The sequence below is a fragment of the Pelophylax lessonae genome (genome assembly GCF_965119305.1).
Source record: "Pelophylax lessonae genome assembly, chromosome: 3".
NCBI lineage: Eukaryota > Metazoa > Chordata > Amphibia > Anura > Ranidae > Pelophylax > Pelophylax lessonae.
The window spans coordinates 292,774,362-292,794,060 of record NC_138770.1 but is presented as its reverse complement, the minus strand read 5'-3'; the positions used below and the strand labels follow the sequence as shown (position 1 = coordinate 292,794,060).

At 40.0% G+C, this 19,699-nt stretch overlaps 1 protein-coding gene across 1 annotated transcript in view; it reads right to left on the bottom strand.

The window, feature by feature from the left end:
* LOC309551114 (putative cation-transporting ATPase 13A4) overlaps positions 1-19,699 on the bottom strand; it is a 148,783-nt gene that overhangs the window by 83,157 nt on the left and 45,927 nt on the right. Inside the window, exons 3-10 of the mRNA XM_082251560.1 lie at positions 13,895-14,030; positions 13,429-13,499; positions 13,261-13,341; positions 12,806-12,875; positions 6,097-6,231; positions 5,937-6,009; positions 5,251-5,382; positions 3,238-3,408 (exon numbers count right to left, since the gene is read on the bottom strand). Of these exons, the coding sequence (XP_082107686.1) occupies positions 3,238-3,408; positions 5,251-5,382; positions 5,937-6,009; positions 6,097-6,231; positions 12,806-12,875; positions 13,261-13,341; positions 13,429-13,499; positions 13,895-14,030 (869 nt within the window). The remainder of the gene's footprint in view (positions 1-3,237; positions 3,409-5,250; positions 5,383-5,936; positions 6,010-6,096; positions 6,232-12,805; positions 12,876-13,260; positions 13,342-13,428; positions 13,500-13,894; positions 14,031-19,699) is intronic.

Here is a 19,699-nt window from a genome sequence, read left to right as displayed (position 1 = left end):
CAGTTTGGTGCTGTTTTTAGCCATAGGGGACACTCTTTACCACCTTACGAGTCTCCTGCAACCCGGTTGCTTCCGGGTGAGTGACTCTCCTCTTCCATGTAAGCAGCATCCCGCTACGTGAGTCTGGAGGGGGTGGACCCACCGCCACTGCGCACACAGCCTACCCGGGGCATGCGCATCTGCAATTTGCGGACCGACCTGTCTGGACGCCAGGGACTGTTCAGCACGGTGCCGTACATGCGCGGTCCACATAAAAGGAAGCTGAGGAGCTCAGGAAGACGCCATTCCCCTCACCCAAGGGTAGGAATTAGCTCCTTCCGAGAGTCCTGGTGACAAGAATCTTGAAGCTTTTCCTAGAATCATGGGCATGCTGATGTAAGTACTTAACACATTGTGTTTCACAGCGGTTACCTACGGGTATAACACTTAGATGCCTTCCATGCCCTTGCCTCTTTGCCTCTTTTCCTGGATTTTGGTCTTTGAAGAAAACCCCCCCTTCTTGTTGTAGGGACTGTGGAGCTCTATGTGGAAATTTCTCACATGCTTCATAGAAAGCCCGTTGGGGATCCATTAACAAGTCGCAGCACACAGTAAACTGACAAAAGTGGGTGAATTAACATGCACGGCTTACTGGTCAGTCGATCCTGTTTAATACAATTGATAGATACCAGTCTTTTTTTACCTTGTAACAGAGCCAGCTGCACTCCATTTTTTGAGTTCCTGCTGCAAGTCTTGGGACCGAGGGGAAAGAAGATGTTCCTTTGTATGATTCAGGCATTCCTGTATAAACTATGAAGTGTAAGTTGCACCATACCCTACTGTCTCTCCTCTCCAGTGGAGTTTATGTGGTGATAGTACCTGTTTAGATAACTGTATATTGTTGTTTTTTTCTAGAATTGGTGACGTCCTTGAGAAAGGCGCCAGTTGAATATAGCCGAAACGCGTCAGATACCAGATGTTTTTGTCGCATCCAGAGTCTCTCCAAGCATGGGTGACAGAATATAAACATCAAGAATCACCGTTCTTCATTATGTCACGATTTCTTCCTTTCTTTGTGTTTCCACGGTTGTGGGTCTGTAACTCAGCTTATTTATAATGTTTTGATTTACCACAAGAATAACTAAGCCTTTCTTGGAAACCTTCACAATAAAATTATGTTTTTTTTAAAAAAACTATTACAAATGTTATTTCTGCCTACACAGTCCCACTTTGTTTTGGTTTGAGGACCCAAAGAAATTTTGGTACATACTCGTAAGGGATGATGGCAATTTATGAAGTTTAGGCTACCTAGAGAATCGCATTTTCTTAGTAGCTTTCCTCTAACCTCTGCTGTGTCACAGGAAGTCAAGGGAAATCTCTACACAGAGCGCAAAAAGTAAACTGGCAGGGGTTTTACCCCTCCAAACTATATCCAAAACAAAAAAAAAGTTTGACTATACATAAATGTTAAGGAAAGAAAGCCATGCCTACATTTTTCCATGCATTCTAAAGCCCCCATCAATAACCCTTTTCCAAAGTTAAAGTAGAAAACAAAAGCCACAAAAATTAGGAGATCCCGAAAATCCACTCTAATCTTTTTATCAAGCAGATACATACATACATATATATACAGTGCATTGCGAAAGTATTCGGCCCCCTTGAACTTTGCGAACTTTTGCCACATTTCAGGCTTCAAACATAAAGATATAAAACTGTAATTTTTGTGAAGAATCAACAACAAGTGGGACACAATCATGAAGTGGAATGAAATTTATTGGATATTTCAAACTTTTTTAACAAATAAAAAATTTAAAAATTGGGCGTGCAAAATTATTCAGCCCCTTAAGTTAATACTTTGTAGCGCCACCTTTTGCTGCGATTACAGCTGTAAGTCGCTTGGGGTATGTCTCTTTCAGTTTTGCACATCGAGAGACTGAAATTTTTGCCCATTCCTCCTTGCAAAACAGCTCAAGCTCAGTGAGGTTGGATGGAGAGCATTTGTGAACAGCAGTTTTCAGTTGTTTCCACAGATTCTCGATTGGATTCAGGTCTGGACTTTGACTTGGCCATCCTAACACCTGCATATGTTTATTTGTGAACCATTCCATTGTAGATTTTGCTTTATGTTTTGGATCATTGTCTTGTTGGAAGACAAATCTCCGTCCCAGTCTCAGGTCTTTTGCAGACTCCATCAGGTTTTCTTCCAGAATGGTCCTGTATTTGGCTCCATCCATCTTCCCATCAATTTTAACCATCTTCCCTGTCCCTGCTGAAGAAACACAGGCCCAAACCATGATGCTGCCACCACCATGTTTGAAAGTGGGGATGGTGGGTTCAGGGTGATGAGCTGTGTTGCTTTTACGCCAAACATAACGTTTTGCATTGTTGCCAAAAAGTTCGATTTTGGTTTCATCTGACCAGAGCACCTTCTTCCACATGTTTGGTGTGTTTCCCAGGTGGCTTGTGGCAAACTTTCAATGACACTTTTTATGGATATATATATTTGTGCAGTATACGACTGATTGTTGTCCTATGGGCAGAGTCTCCCACCTCAGCTGTAGATCTCTGCAGTTCATCCAGAGTGATCATGGGCCTCTTGGCTGCATCTCTGATCAGTCTTCTCCTTGTATGAGCTGAAATTTTAGAGGGATGGCCAGGTCTTCGTGGATTTGCAGTGGTCTGATACTCCTTCCATTTCAATATTATCGCTTGCAACGTGCTCCTTGGGATGTTTAAAGCTTGGGAAATCTTTTTGTATCCAAATCCGGCTTTAAACTTCTCCACAACAGTATCTCGGAACTGCCTGGTGTGTTCCTTGTTCTTTATGATGCTCTCTGTGCTTTAAATGGACCTCTGAGACTATCACAGTGCAGGTGCATTTATACGGAGACTTGATTACACACAGGTGGATTCTATTTATCATCATTAATCATTTAGGTCAACATTGGATCATTTAGAGATCCTCACTGAACTTCTGAAGAGAGTTTGCTGCACTGAAAGTAAAGGGGCTGAATAATTTTGCACGCCCAATTTTTCAGTTTTTTATTTGTTAACAAAGTTTGAAATATCCAATAAATTTCGTTCCACTTCATGATTGTGTCCCACTTGTTGATTCTTCACAAAAAATACAGTTTTATATCTTTATGTTTGAAGCCTGAAATGTGGCAAAAGGTTGCAAAGTTCAAGGGGGCCGAATACTTTCGCAAGGCACTGTATATATATATATATGTATATAAGAATAACTCATATATGGCATACCAGTTTGTAGGACAACAGCTTTTACAAGATTCTGCCCATTTCCCTTTGTCTGGATCACTTCAGTTCCACAAAACAAAACATGTCTCTTGTAATCATCACCGCTGTGTGCCATCCATGGAATGGAGTTGTCAATTTTTGGAAGAGGTGTTTTTGCCACTGGAATACTTTCTCCTAAAAGAGGAAACATGCTTAAGGTCAATACGTTGACCTTACATTTGTGATTACAATTTCAACTTATGTATTGTGAATATATGATGTCATTTATTATAAAAAAAAATGGGCAAGGGACTGCAGGATGCCATTATTCTCACTTAGGAACATGTCATTTTGACCTAGGATACAGTATTTACTTTAGCCTAGTTCGCATGGGCCTACAGGCATAAGCAGACACTGTGAGTTAAGGAACATGCACCCACACCCACCCACACAGATGTCAAGTTGGAAGCTGTGGCTGTATCTATGCAGCTATGAGCCCCAATAGACATGAATGAGATTGCCTGCATGTGCATGAAATGCATGAAACACCTGTGCAATCTTGTGAGAAAACACAGCCCTTTGCATTGATTTACACTTAAGTATGCCCTTCTGAACAAGGCCAGTAAAGCTTTAATAATGACCCAGGATAAAGTAACGCTGACCCAGGAGGTGGCAATTACTAGTAGCGTTGTATGTATCGCAAGATAGTCATGGCAAAAGGATCAATCATTTGGTAGGAAAACAGCAACATGCAACATGTTCAAACATGACTATGTGTACTGTAAAAGGCACAGCTCTGGTAGTGTACATACAGCTAGTTCACTGTCAAATGTGGTTTGCTAAGCAGCACACTCTTCAACATTTAAATGTATGCTGGCTATGTAAAGAAGTACCTGTAATTAAAAGAGGATTCTCTCTACTTTTTAAGAGAGCTATCTTAGCCACAGTGCATGGTTTGTGGTGTCATGATGGGGTACATATATACACATGAGTGGCAAAATTGTCTACACAGTTTCATATGCTGCACTGTTCAGTTTTAGTAAATCAACCTCAATGAGTCATAAGTAATTATTGTGCTCTGAACTCAACATAAATAAATCCTATGATCCCTAAATGAGACTGAAGTTACATACACTAAATGTGGCTGTTGAAAGGCTGTAAGGTGCTCCATTCTCAAAACCTCTGCAACTGTGTTCAGAAGTTGGGCCCAGATGGGGGTGTAAAGAAACCCCATTTAAGGGAAATCAGCCTCTTAGCTGCTGTTAAAACATAAACTATAACTAATCATTTGGAGAAATTCAAAATGATGGGTAAGGGTAACCCCAGCAAGCAATGAAGGTGATCTAGAGGGAGCAGGACCCTTAACAACTGTTTAAGGATCCCTAATATTGTCTCTCAGGAGGGACCTGTCACAAAACAGCTTAAAAAAACATGAAATAATCTGCCTTCTTTTGACTTACGCTTCCTACATATCCCTAACACTTCTGGTTTAAAAGAATGAAGAACCTCAGAAGTTCAATACCAGAACATTAAGATTTTATCTATATATTCTCCTTGCGTACCACACATTGGGAAGATGTAGCTGCTGTTTCCAAAATTTAATCCTATTGTGGTAAAGTTATAGAGTGTTGGAGGATCGTCTCCCATTTCCGCAGAGATGTGAATCCTCATACTGGGCAGGTGCCATGTAATAATTTTTATATAGTAGAGTCACATTATAGCTTGTGTTTTTAGGCTGAGATTTAACACACATATTCTTAATGTAACATATCTATACATAATCCACAAAATCAGCCATATGGTCATTGCATGCTGCAAATAAGGATTGTGTTGAATAAGAGTGTACAATTTAGCTGGTATCTTAACTGATTTCATTCACTAAGTACACAAAGGCTAACCAGCAACCCAAGCTTTCCAGCTCACAGCAATCGCTTCCTGCTCTTAGGAATTTCCTTTTAGATTTTCTTTTAAATCCGGCCCACTGGCTGTAATACAACTTGTTCAATAGAGCTGCTTCTAAATACGATAGTTACCTACCAGTTAACATTGCTTCATTTACAGTGCACCCGCCACTTAATAATATGGCATCACATGGTAGAAACAGTTTGTTTCCACCTAGTACAATAACATCTCCAGGGACCAAAGACTGGGATTGCACTTCTTCAACCTCTGGGAAAAAAAAATCATATCAAGTCAGTGGAAGGTTCCTTTTCATAAAAAAAGAAAAAACAAAACATTTTAAAACTGAACTCCAGGCAGATGTTAAAACGCTAATGAAAGCAGTTGTGTTGTGAGGTTTCTGAATTCGACTTCATTTCAGTCTCTTGTCATCCACTGAAAATCAACATTCAGACTTGGAGAGGAAAGGGCAGTACTGACCAATCAGGTACCTACATGCACATGTGCTGACAAGGAACATACTAACAAGGTGAGGTTCCTTCACTGTCTAGTCACAGACCAGCGGTAAGGAGGTGACCCAGTTTTGTTGCTTAGCGTCAGGAAAGAAATATTAGGCCACCAGGCCTGCAGTGCTTTATTTCATGTATGTGTAAATATTAGGGCTGGTTATACAGAAAAACATTTTATTGGTGTGTTTAGCTGTTTACCTGGAGTTAAGCTTTAGCTTACAGTTATTTATTTATACATTTACAAACATATGTTTTTTTAACCACGTGTGCTATTATTTATGTCCTTACATATGTTTATCACTCTATCACTATTACCTCCATTTTTGTGAAGCACTGCAACCATAATGCTGTTAAAGGATGCAGACATTTTGTGTAGTTTGACAGATTGCTATAGGAAAAACAAAGGATGAAAACCATGGTTATTTTTATTGTATAATCAAAAAAACTTTGAAAAACTAATTGGAAACAAACATACCTTTCTTAGATTATATACAGTTGCAGAAATGGACAAGAAAGTCATCAATAAAATAGCTAAGCTATATTCATAGTATGCTGTAGCAATCCATATGCTTAAAGAGTAAGCTTGAAAAACATAAAATGGGTTGAAAACCTGTAAAAGACAAGACTTAAAAAATTAGCACATTGTTTTGCAACTATCACAACTGTGAACTTATTGTGAAATATATATTTTTTATTACTGTCAGCTGTAATTCCTATCCAACCAACCATTCACTGTTTTTAATGGCTGATTATACTGATCATACAGATATCCCACTACCACCATCAATGATTTGGTTTTGACTGAAAGTCTTCATACATTTATCAAATTGGCTGGAGTTCTTGGTCTTCTTTCAGCAGAGAGTGGTAACTGTCAGTAGCTGCTCTCTGCTCTGCTCATTCAGCGCTCCCTGGTGTGCCTAGCTGGAGAGGGGGTGGGAGCGTCTGGTTTCCAGTTCTTAGCCATGTGCTGATAGGCTGAGCCAGGTGACAATCAGGCATCTAGGTGCATCTGACAATATGGTTGGGATCCTTCCAGAATGTGGGAGCCTGGAGAGGCTCTGTAAAGTAAGCCGACAACAGGCATTAGTCAACTCTTGGCCAATTCTGGGTCACAGGAGGGAACAAGTAAATACACCCCTCTTACCCAGAAGAGAAGTATGGTCAAAAAAGCTTTTTCCATACTTCTTTTTTAAGGAAGTGCCTTTCAATTGTCCTGGACCTGTTCTTGAACCTAAAATGGCCACTATGTGGTATCATTTTTTTTTTACTTTCTTTTCACAGAAAGAAAATATATAAAAAAGAAAAAAAACAAAAACAAACACTAAATTACATTTAAAAAACTTACACTAAATACACTCAAGGGAAAAAGTAAAAACCTTCTAAATAAAGAGTCACACTTTTTGCCTAAGCAGATCAATGGTCTAAAAAGAGAGTTTCTGCCATGGCAAAATAATTCTCACCAATATCAGTCTGTTCTTCCCTAACAGCAATCTTATAAATCCCACTGTTACCTCAAAGTGAACCTGTTATATTTTCATAGTATCTAAATTAACAGCAGTGTAAATGTTCCAGCCCCTAATCTCCTAGGTAGTTTTTCCATGGAAGGCCAGGGGAGCTTCTTATCTCAGGTTTACATTAAACACAACATCCTGACTTCTTGCCCAGGAGAGCGCTTACTCTGTCCCTCTGTAAATCAGCCTCCCCTTTTATTCAAGGCTCCCATGCAGAATTAAGTCACACCCCTGATAATGAACAGTTTAAAGTATAACTAAAGGCAAAACTCTTTTAATTTTGCCAATTGCGTTCCTTTACTTTCCGTCCCATAGCCAAAAGGGTAAGTGAGAGGAAATACCTCCAAAGTGAGGGAATCCCATTTGTACCCCAGGGTCATCAAAAATAGTGTCCTCATTGGAAGATTTCCTCTCTATTAGGATTAATGTCAAGCCAAAATTTGAGATTTTATTTTACTTTCACTGTTAATGATAACGGTAAATATGACAAATAGAGAGGATTCATCTCCCTAATAGGGGCACAGATAGCAATTTAAACTAACAGGTGTTCCAATCTCTCTCTACTCTGCCCAAACTAGCAAAAAATGCCTTCAGTTACACTTTAATTTGAGATTGTATAATGCATTTTAAAGCTTCCAAGAATTCAAAAAGCTTTTAATACTTTAATTTTAGTATCATTATAGATGAAATTCAAAAATGTTCTTCGCAGTCTTTGTTAAACATGATGTTCCCCTCACCGATGTACTGTAATTCCTCCTGTTACCTATCTTTGCGTTACTTTTTTTTAATAGATGGAATACTGGAAAATCCTATTTAGCACTTCCACAGTTTATAGCAGAAAAAAAAATGAAAAGTAATAATGCAGAAATTGAAATTTTACCAATAGCTTGTACTGCATACAGTTATTAAAACTGTCTCATGGCTGATAACATTCATGCTTTCCTATTTCAGAAAATGTTCTAACAGTGTGCTCTTTTGTAGAATTCATTACTTCTTTTCTTGAGGGTTAAAATTCACTGGCTATGCAAACTGGTCTCTGAAAGCACAATTTGTCCTCCAGTATCTGTACAGTTTTAATGTCAAAGTAACAATCTTACTCACATATTTTGTAGGCACAAGATTGTCACAGTAAACAACATAAGTGGTTTCATTTGTTCTACTATTCTGATGATGGAAATAAAAGATGTTATTCGGTTTCTGACAAGCTTATTTTTCATCAATGCTTTATGGAAAAGTACTTTTTTGGGCCCCTCTTTGGTCAGCCATTCTATATATAACCCAATGTTTGCACATTAATCCTGAACAGAGCGTTGCTTTGTTCTTTTGCTGGCATCATAAGCATTTGTTACCACACACAGATTTTTATACCACATCACATTTTCTCATGTTTCTGGTAATCCGGTGATTGTTCAGTTATCATTCTCCTTTCTCTATAGAAAAGGGAACAGACCTTTAACTGCTTATATACGCACATCAGATGAGTAAGTGATCAAAGTTGTATGCAATATTGGCTACGCACCATTTTAAACAAGTGCAAGAAAATCTTGTAATATTTGTCATTCTCACTTAGTAATATGCCCGTTATCCCAACCACCCAAACCTCCAGCTGGAAGTCTGTCATTTAGTAGTGATATCTTTACCAAATCTCAATGTCATCCAGGTTCCCCAGCACTGCTATTTAATCACTTACCATCTGCGCTATAGCCGAAAGCCAGCAACAGCGCAGGCTTACTTTGCTGGGAGGCCATCATATGACATGCTCCTGTGATCACATTGCCCATTTTCTCCCTGCGGTGCATGGGTAATGCGTGAGTGGCGCACTCTGTGATCGCTGAGTCCTGCGGACTCAGCTGATCACAGATCGGAGTAAAGGGACAATTACAGCGGATCACGATGTAAACACAAACCAGTTATTAGCTTAAAAATCAATGATATTAAAGTTGAGTATTCAAAATCCTGGTGACTACAAGAAAATCAGGAAGATAACAACATAGTGGAGATAGTTTTGCATAACGACACTGTCTGTTATAGTAAATGTCTATTATTCATGCAATGCTAATACTGGTCTTGGCAAGAAGTGTTGTTATTTATTTTAAGGGATGTATGAAAGTTACCATAGTGTGAGCAACAAACCGTAGAGCAATGAGGGAAGAGAGGGGGAAAGAAAGAGGGGGGAAGGAAAAAGTTGGGGGTGAAGTTGGGTGGGGGGAAAGTTTTGTAATCTGAAGAATGGTGTTTCCAACTAGGAACCGAGATCCTTGCATGTGGTGGGCCTGAAATAAAATATGGTTTTTAAAGAGAAATTACGTTTTCAATTCTGTGTAGAGAATCCCATAGTTCTACAGTAATTGTCTGAGAGTTTGAATCGGGTCCAGTCTGCCCATATTAAAGCATGTTTAGAAGGAGAATCATGAGTTATTGATATGAGTTCCTCTATTTCAACAATTTTTTTGATTTATTTGTACCATAGAAGGCACTCTAGGGGTACACCAAAGTCTAGGAATGCACATTTATTAGGATTTTGGTTAAGGATTTGAAGTATGGTTTAATTTGTCAGGTGTGATAATGGAGGGGGTATTGTTCTGGTTTAAAGTCCAAGGGATAAGCTGTGATTTTGATAATCTGGCTATGCACCTTTTTCCAAAATGGTTTTATGTATTCACATTCCCACCATATGTGAATGAGGGTACCAGATGTGTGGTTGCCCTGCCAACAGTGATCTGAGCAAGAGGGGTTGAAATTATGTAGATGGGAGTCCTAGATCATCGAGCTAATCATTTTTATTTGTTTTCCTGTATGGATAAATGTATGGAGTCTTTGTGTATGTTTCGGTAAATTCTTATCCATTGCTCATCAGTGATGTCTGTCTGTAGGTCCCTGTTCAACATCATATAACATTTTCCTGAATTGTTAGGGGTGTTAGCCCATAGTAAAGCATATATAGTGGAGATTGTTGTGGAGTAGTTTTGGTACATAGTTTTTTTTAAATGGAGACATACTGTAGGTTTTGAGAGTTTGTTTGTTTTTTTGTATGGATTGGATTAAAGTGCCTTAGTTGTAGGTATTTCCATGTGTTGATCTTTGAATTAGGTCATTTATAGTTGATATTGTGTTGTTTTAAGATTTTACCATTTTGTATAAGAAGATGGACTCGAAGGCCTGTGCTAGGGTGTACATCTATAAAAAAATTGGTTAGATAATCCAGGAGGGAATACTGTTTTTTTTTAAGATTGGAGTCATAGAGCTTGGTGTAGTAGAGATACCTCGCTTGTTTAGGTCCAATAAGAAGGTGATTTCTCAAGTATCCCATGATTTGGCCCCTACAAATTCATGGTGCATGACAGATTGGAATATCAGGAAAAGCATTTTCTAACAAAATCCAATCTTTGATTTGGCAATGTACGTGCCAGTTCACTACACGTTGCAAGTGGCATGCCCAGTATGACTGTATGTCAGGAAGTCTGATACCTCATTTGAGTTTGGGCAAGGTTAATTGGGTGTAGCTGATTCTACGCTGATTATTGTTCCATAAAAACTGGGTACATGCTTTTTTAACAGTGCCAAAAAAGCTTGAAGGTAGCTGGTTTGGAAATGTCTGGAAAATGTAGAGTATGTGTGGCAGCACATTCATTGTTAGAATTGCGGCTCTGCCAAACCATGAAAAATGAGGTTTGCACCATTTCTTAAGGTTCTCCATAATAGAATGGAGTACCGGGGTATAATTTTTTGAGTAAAGATCTGATAGAAGTGAAGGTAATTAAATGCCTAAAAAAAGTTATGGCATCTGTTTGCCAGGTGAGTGGAAAGTTTTGCCTGCAAAGGGAAGCTTGTAATTCGTGTTTGTCCTTGTGGTGTTCAAATCCATCAGATAGTGGCATTAGCTTTTTTAGATTGTAAAGCTCTAGCTTTACAATCTAAGAGTTTACCACCTTTCATTGCTGTGTTCGTAGAAAATTTTTAGGGCTAAAGTGAAATTTCCTCGCCTCAAACTTTTCGCCTGAGTTCTTCCAGAAGGAGGGTATGAGTTTGGACCAATTCCCTTAGTGTATGTTTAGGATTTTTTCTAAGAGGATATCGATTGCAGCTTGTTTAGCTCGTTTGCGTGCTGTTGCCATGGATATTAATGAACCTCTTACACGTTTGTGGGCTTCCCATTGTCTGAGAGGGTTGATGTCAGGGTTATAATTATGATCAAAGAATCCTGAGATGTGATTGTTAATGGTGGAAATGTTATTGGGATCTAATAGTAACATTGGGTCTAGACGCCATGTTTTGGTAACATTTTTATTTTTATTTTCAAGGAACAGTACACTTGTACACTAGTACACAACAATATTCAATGTGTACTGTCCCTTTAAGGAAATTACAGCTTCCCCTATGTGCCAAAACGTTATTCAGGCATTCAGCCAGGCTGGCCAGGAAGAGGGGGGCAGTCAGCATCTAGCCACCCCCTATGAAACATACAAGGTCATGTGCCCTCAACATTGGGAGGGTATCTTGCAAGGGGGACAGTATAGCAAGATGTGGGGGTTTTTTTTGGTTAGGAGGACATATCAGAATCTGGAAGCCCCCTTTAGAATAAGATAGCAGGCCCCTTACACACACTACCGCTTGTCACTCATTCACAAAAAATTGTACAATCCAACAAATCTAACAAAAAAAAAAAATCCAAATGTGTCTTAAGCCTAGTACACACCATCAGATTTTATTTTTGTTCAACCCAGCAGGCTGAACAAAAAGAAAACTGAGGAGCTCAGGAGGAACTCGCTATACTAATTATCTGATGTTAGTACAGCAACCTCCCCACTGAGCAATTGTGTTCTGACATGGGGACTGCCCCCCCCTCCCCCTCCAGAACACACCTGTCAACGCTCATTGGCTGCCAGCGCTGATCAGATGCTGGTTTTCCAGCACGAGCATTCGACTGAAGCTGGCTGGCTTCTGTTGGCAGGCTTGTGTACACACGGGCCGAATGTCGACTGGTTTCTGTTGAACCGGCCGATACTGGCCGATGTTTGGCCTGTGTGTACCAGGGTTTCAAATTTTGTTAAATGTTCAGTTCAAGGAGCTATCACTACATTGACAGTGCTGAATATCTAATCTATTGTATTGAAATCATCTCTTGTCTGACAATTTTGACAATAGCAAACAGGTTTTATTAGAAAAGAACCAAATTATATTATTCAGCACTACCAATGTTGCTTTTCTTTCCTTCATCATGGACTGATTTTGTTAGACCCCTGGCACTTAATGATTTGGTAAAGTGCATGCTCAATAAAAGAAAGGCAATTAGTTTATAGTGACATAATATCTCTTGTTTTACCTAATATACATTAATAAAATATGAAACACATACATATAAGCACATCTGTGACAGATGTCATAATGAAGGTTTTTAGGCAAAGACACACAGCATTAAAACAATCATATAAGATTACGTTTCTTTAACTTCCCCTTTTTTTCATATTACCAATATGAAGATCAAAAAAATATATATATTTTTAATTATTTACATATATATGTGCTTCTCCCATATATTTTTCTTCTTTGTGAAGAACCTGTATTTTACACTTAGGTATGACTATGCAGCTATCACTGTGCAACATGGTTTAGCATTAGCACACAATAAAAACTAGAGTGTATTTCTTTTATAGTAAAGCATTTTGATCTTACCTCTTTGAAAAGTAGTTTCCAGATTGGAATGACCTTCACTGTAATTGTGTTGAATCCACAGATCTGTCGTCTGGCAAAATACAATCAAACATACACATTTTACTTGGGTCACCTTGTTCTGCCAAAAGTATTGTAGAATTGTATTACTTGACATGACAATGAGTGAACAGGGAAATTGGGCTCGGAAGCTTTGACCCAAGCCGGTTCACATATCAAGGCTTGAGCTACAGACTGGAGAGTTGCATACTTTAAAGGTCAGCCAAGTATTAGTTGACTTTAATAAATCAGACAACAGGCTAGAAAACCATTGTGCAGGTCAAAAGTGCCCACTGACCATTAGTTTTCACAAAGGAGGGAGGCTCCTTTAACAAAGACCTAATAGCTGGAGAGTTTTTGCCAGCCTTGCAAGTTTATATAATTTTTTGTAACACTCAATGTTTATTAAATGCATATACCTTATATCTTGTTCTTCTTTCTTTAAACCAAAGCCATACTTTGTATGAACATCTGCACAGGAAAGAGACTCGTCTAGGATGCTGGAATTAGAACATCAAATGGTATGAATTCACTCAGGTATGAGATTGATAACATGAAATGTTCCTCTTTAATTCCATTCAACTTACCCAATCTTCTTAAAAATGCTTATAGAAGGAATCCAAACATAGCGTATTTTTTGAACGTCTAAATATCGTACCTGTATTATAATAAAGTATCAATACGATAATTAGTGATATGTGCATTTTGATACTAAAATTAGGTGTCAAACATCTTACCAAGAAAAAAATAGCTTACTAGATATTGCATTTAATTACCATACATATTTTGAATCAATCTATCAAAAACTGATATATTTTAATTGTCTGTAGATGCCTTGGCTTTGAATAAACCACTCATATCTCTCACAGAATCTGGTGAGTGAGGTTTCTGATTGAATTTTTACAAATAAAGCAGTATGGGTAAAGGGACATTAGGAGTACAGACTTATTAGGAAGAGATTATGAACCTCCAGGGCTTCATGCATTTCTGAGCCAACAATAATATCCAAATAAAAGTTTAGGACGGACTTGTCTTTCAAAACTATACATTTACCTTTCCTTCTGGCTTCATTATTGATCTACTGAAAACTGAATTTTCATCTTGAATAAGCTGATGACAAGGTTTTTCTCCCATAATATTAGGATGGATCACAATCACCCGCTTTTTTATGTACTGTTTAAGATCATCATCCTGTAGAGAAAGAATAGCAGTTATACAGTTACAAGCACAAACATTTCTCAAGACATTATTTGATTTACTGTCTGTCTGCTACTCTGTCAAAGTTGTGCATGCCCTGAACTCACAGCTTTAGGTGAGATAATAACTGTAGGTAGTGCTAAGGCACAGAAGAAACTTATAAAGCTGGTTGCAGCATAAATTCTTAATGTATCCTTTGCCCTGGAATATGCATTGAGACTGCATTTAAATGTTTGTCCTGAGAAAGAAAGAAAGAAAGAAAGAAAGAAAGAAAGAAAGAAAGAAAGAAAGAAAGAAAGAAAGAAAGAAAGAAAGAAAGAAAGAAAGAAAGAAAGAAAGAAAGAAAGAAAGAAAGAAAGAAAGAAAGAAAGAAAGAAAGAAAGAAAGAAAGAAAGAAAGAAAGAAAGAAAGAAAGAAAGAAAGAGAAGCTGGGTTGTGAGAGGAGATTCTCCCTCCCCCCCACCTCCTCTCTGATAAACACTCAGGGAGTGTGAGGATCAGTGGCGTTGGTGTGGGGGGAATGGGCTTCATATTCTATTGGAGCTGGCTGGGATCAGTGCCCATGATGTAGGCATAATCTTGCGTCTCCTTAAATGTGTCCAGCAGAACAAGCAAGTGGTGAATTTAGATGGAGTGTCGTACGAGATGCTAATAAGGTTCCTCTATTTCAGTAATTTTATTAATTCTCCAGAACCATTCTTGAAGAGATGGGGCTCGCGTAGTGCCCCACTGAACAGGAATACATAGTTTGCCTGCTTTTAGCATGTGCATGGCCAATAATTTAAGAAATGAGCATAGAGTGGTAAGGTGTAAGAGAAATCGAGTGGGAGAGAAATCTAAGTCATTGGCATGGGGTGTGCCCACCAAATATGCAACAGTGAGCCTGGTTTTAATCCTCCACTCCCGCATAGTCTGGACACTGATGGTGAATATTTATGAACAATCGTCGGAACTCTGTACCAATGTGACAGAACCTTGTATCCAATTTTTTGTATTGTCACATTCACTGACCCTTTGTGGATGCTTGTAAATATGCACTGTGGCGGTGGTGGAGGAATGGAGGTGGAGGGATAGGGAGGACATCATTGGCAGTGGACTGATGTCATCCCTATCCCTCCATTACCACTGCCACGGATGTCATCCCTATCCCTCCATCACCACTGCCACTGATGTCATCCCTATCCCCACCTCCACTGATGTCATCCCTATCCCCACTACCACTGCAACTGATGTCATCCCTATCCCTCTATCAGAACTGCCACTGATGTCATCCCTATCCCCCACCATCACCACTGCCACTGATGTCATCCCTATCCCCACTTCCACTGATGTCATCCCTATCCCCACTACCACCGCATCTGATGTCATCCCTATCCCTCTATCAGCACTGCCAATGATGTCATCCCTATCCTTCCATCACCACTGCCACTGATGTCATCCCTATCCCCCCATCACAACTGTCACTGATGTCATTCCAATACCTCTTTCCATCACCACCACCATTGATGTCATCCATATCCCCAAATCACCTCCACTAATGTTATCAGTTTCCCAACCACCACCACTGATGTCATCTCTACTCCTCTATCACCACTGCCACTGATATCATCCCTATTCCCAAATCACCACTGCCACTGATGTCATCCCTATCCCTCCATCACCACCTCCACTCATATCTTCCCTATCCCTCTATCACCACCACCACTGACGTCATTCTTATCCCTACGACCGCCACTGATGTCATCCCTATCCCCCATTACCACCACCTCCACTGATGTTATCCCTATCCCCCCATCACCACTGCCACTGATGTCATCCCTATCCCTCCATCACCACTACCAATGATGTCACGTAGCCAGGTGGCCCTGCTCCTTCCCTATATAAGAAATGTGAAATGGCTTAGCCTACAGTAGGCAGCCAGCCTTCATGTCGGCGAGAGCGTTTTTTTTTTTTTTTCAAGGGAGGCATGATAGACGCTGGATTTACATCGGGGGGCACTGTTTTTAATTTTTTTAGTAAAGGAATTGTCAAAAACTGTCTATGTGTTTTTATTATTTTTTGACACTTTTATGGTGAATGGGTAGTGGTACTATGTAACCGATACTCATTCATATTGGGGGGGCCAGGATCTGGGGACCCATCTCTAAATGATACACTGCTACACTGCAACATAATAAATGTTTGTTTTTAGGTTTAGAAATAATATAATCATCTCTTCACTGTAGGAAACACCTATATCTTCCCAGGTCCAGTAAACCAATGTCCCAATTGTCCTAACAGTATGTTGTAATCTTACATACATGGTTAAATTGTATTTGTATTTTTGTTTTAGAAATGTTCATATCCTGTGAAATCTTTTGCTTGTATATTAAAATGATTGGTAAAAGGACACAGAATTTGCATGTGTGCAGAGTGCAGGACTCAGAAGTATTGATTATGAACAGAGAAAACTTAGCTTACAAACCTTTAAAAGACAGTTTAGACTGACCTGATCTCAGTTACAAACTCATTTACCACAAGAACTTAAACACCCCATGTGGTTTTGATATATGCCCCACAGTCCTGCTCAGCTCCGCTTATTCCCACATCACCTCCATTGCACCACTTCTACATTTGTCCATCAGTATTTCACACCCACTGAAATGTCTAATTCTGGGCACCAACATCCACTGCCATGTTGATGTCAGTTCTAGGACATCTGACAGTTTGGTGATCTCTCTGCACCTGCTCCACCTATACACTTTCTCCTCCCTAACAAACTCTTTTCTCCAGTCCAGCTCATCTATTCTTCTTTGTCTATACTTTCTCTCCTCCCTTCCATCCCGGTTCAGCCACATCTGTTTCCTGCTTTCCTCCTTTCCTTCCCCTCACTGACAGTTCCAGCTCTAGGGATGATCGAACGGTTCGGGACGACCATCGGTTCGACCCCGAACATTGACTGTTCGAAATTCGGCCGAATTTCAAACTTTTTGCTGAAAAAGTTCGGAATTCGGCAACCAGAACCGCCCAAAATGCAATGGGACAGGAACTGGGCTTTAAAAGCCCGTGATTGGACCAGAACCATCAGTAAAAGCCAATTGAGGGGGCAGGAGGATGCTAGGAATGTGATTGGAGTGACTAGGGGGTCCAGAGGCCAATCAGTAGTGAATACGCCCCCAAGTATATAACATAGCCCCGCCAAATCTCTAGCATTGTAATACAGGGCTGTGGAAGAGAGTGTAAGCAGTTCTGTTACTCCTGCTTCAAAGTGTCATTTAGCAATTATTAGTGTGAGGAAAGGGATATCTAGTGTAGTTAGGGTACTATTTTCCACTATAGTTAGATTTAATAATCTAGTTTCTGTAGGGAAAGTGTTAAGTGTCAGGGTGACTGTAGTGTAGTGTAGGGTTAACTGACTCTGACTGCTATGGCAGGGTGACCAAACCCTTCCATGTCAGGGTGACCGCCATAGAAAAAAGATTGTTTTAGAATTGCAATACAGCAGGATAGTGGCTTCGCTACATTTACACCTGGCCGTTTTTGTAGCAGGCGTTTATTGGGCTTTTTTGTGGACGTCTTTGGAGGCAGGCATGACATCAGAACTTCTGTGTAGGGTTATATATACACACACACATGTATGTATATATACACATACACATATATAGGTGGAAAGTAGCAGAACCCTATGCCTGCACTAATGAAATAATTAGCAGGCATAGGACTTCGCTCCTATCACACCTATATGTGTGTATGTGTATAAATACATATAAGTGTGTGTATATATACCCCTATACAGAAGTTCAGATGTTATGCCTGCCTCCAAAGACGCCCAAAAAATGCCCAAAAAATAACGCCTGCAACAACACACCTGGGTGTTTTTGTAGCAGGCGTTTTTTTGGGCATTTTTTGGGCGTCTTTGGAGGCAGGCATAACATCAGAACTTCTGTGTAGGTGTATATATATACACACACACATATATGTATTTATACACATACACACATATAGGTGTGATAGGAGCGAAGTCCTATGCCAGCTAATTATTTCATTAGCGCAGGCATAGGGTTCTGCTACTTTCACACCTATATATGTGTATGTGTATAAATACATATATGTGTGTGTGTATATATATACACCTACACAGAAGTTCTGATGTTATGCCTGCCTCCAAACACGTCCACAAAAAAGCCCTATAAACGCCTGCAACAAAAAGCCGGGTGTGAAAATAGCGAAGCCACTATCCTGCTCTACTGCAATTCTAATACAAACAAACTTTTTTTCTGGTTCTGGACATGCTACAGAGCTGAAACTTCACAGGTACACTTTGTTAGACCCTCCAGACACTAAATCCAAAGAAATCCAATTTTTTTTTTTCAATAATTGGCTCTCTATCAAAAATGATAATTTTTAAGAACTTTTTTGTGTGATTAATAGTCCCTGGGGCATGACCCAGAACCCTAGGTACTTTTTAGGGGCATTTATTTTGTTTTAGGGCTTCAAAAATGGTGTTTTTTGATTACCGAAGTTTGGGTCCCATTGATTTCAATGGGATTCTGAAATCCGGGCCAAACTTTCGGGAAGTTCGGGTGTTCTGGTCGAACCGAACCTTTTAAAAAGTTTGATCATCCCTATCCAGCTCTGCTACTCCTTTGTCTGCAATCAGTGGCTTTAGTCCCGCAGCTCTATTTTCCAGCTCTCCTCTGCCGCCAGCAGCACCTCTGATCCTAATACACATCTTCTCTTCCCAGTCATCATTCACTCCTGCTCTGACACACCAGGCCTCTGTTTTCTCTCCAGTAGATGCCTGCAACCTCTCCCCACCAACAGGCACTCTGGTTCAGTCACCAGCATTCCCTTTTTTCCTGCCAGTAGTTCCTGCTAGACTCCTCCATTCCTCAGCCCCCTCCCCCCCCCCAGTCCACAGCCTTAACACTGTAATCCTGCCTTTAGTATCTTCCTTTTAGCTGCCTGCATCCTAAGCCTAGGATCCCTATCCCGGTCCCTATTTATTTTATTCATATTCCTGGAACACTCCTCCCATCACTTCCCCCTCTGCCTTCCCCTCCAGTGCCTGATGTAATGGGGATTCTAATATGAAAAGAGGACTGACTCCTGATGCTAAGCAGGGTGCTCCTGATCAAAAGGGGGATTTTTGATGCATAGAGAGACTCCTGATGTAATGGGGTCTCCAGATGACAAGGGGGCTACTTATGGTAAAGGGGGAGTCTGATGGGAAAGGAGGGCCTTAATGTTAAAGGGGGACTCCTGATGTAAAGGGGCCCTAGATGCAGGGTGGCTTTTAATTTAAAAGGCCATTGCTGAAGTAAAACTGATGTAAAGAGGGACTAGGATGTTAAAGGAGGACTCCTGATGCTAAATAGAGAGCTCCTGATGTAAGAGGGGATTCCTGATGTGAGAAGGAGGGGGACTCCTGCTGTAAAGGGGTTAGCATCCTAATGTAAAGGGGTAACTCTTGATGTAAGAGGGGACTCCTGATGTAAATGGGGACTCTAATGTGAAAGGGGAATCCTGATGTGAAGGTAGGGGGGTTCTGATTTGAAGGAAAGGACATCTAATGGAAAAAAGGAGGACTCTTTATATGAAGGTGGGGCTCCTCAGGTAACCAGGGCTCTGATGTAAAGGGAGCAACTCCTGATATGAAGGGGGACTCCTAATTTTACGGAG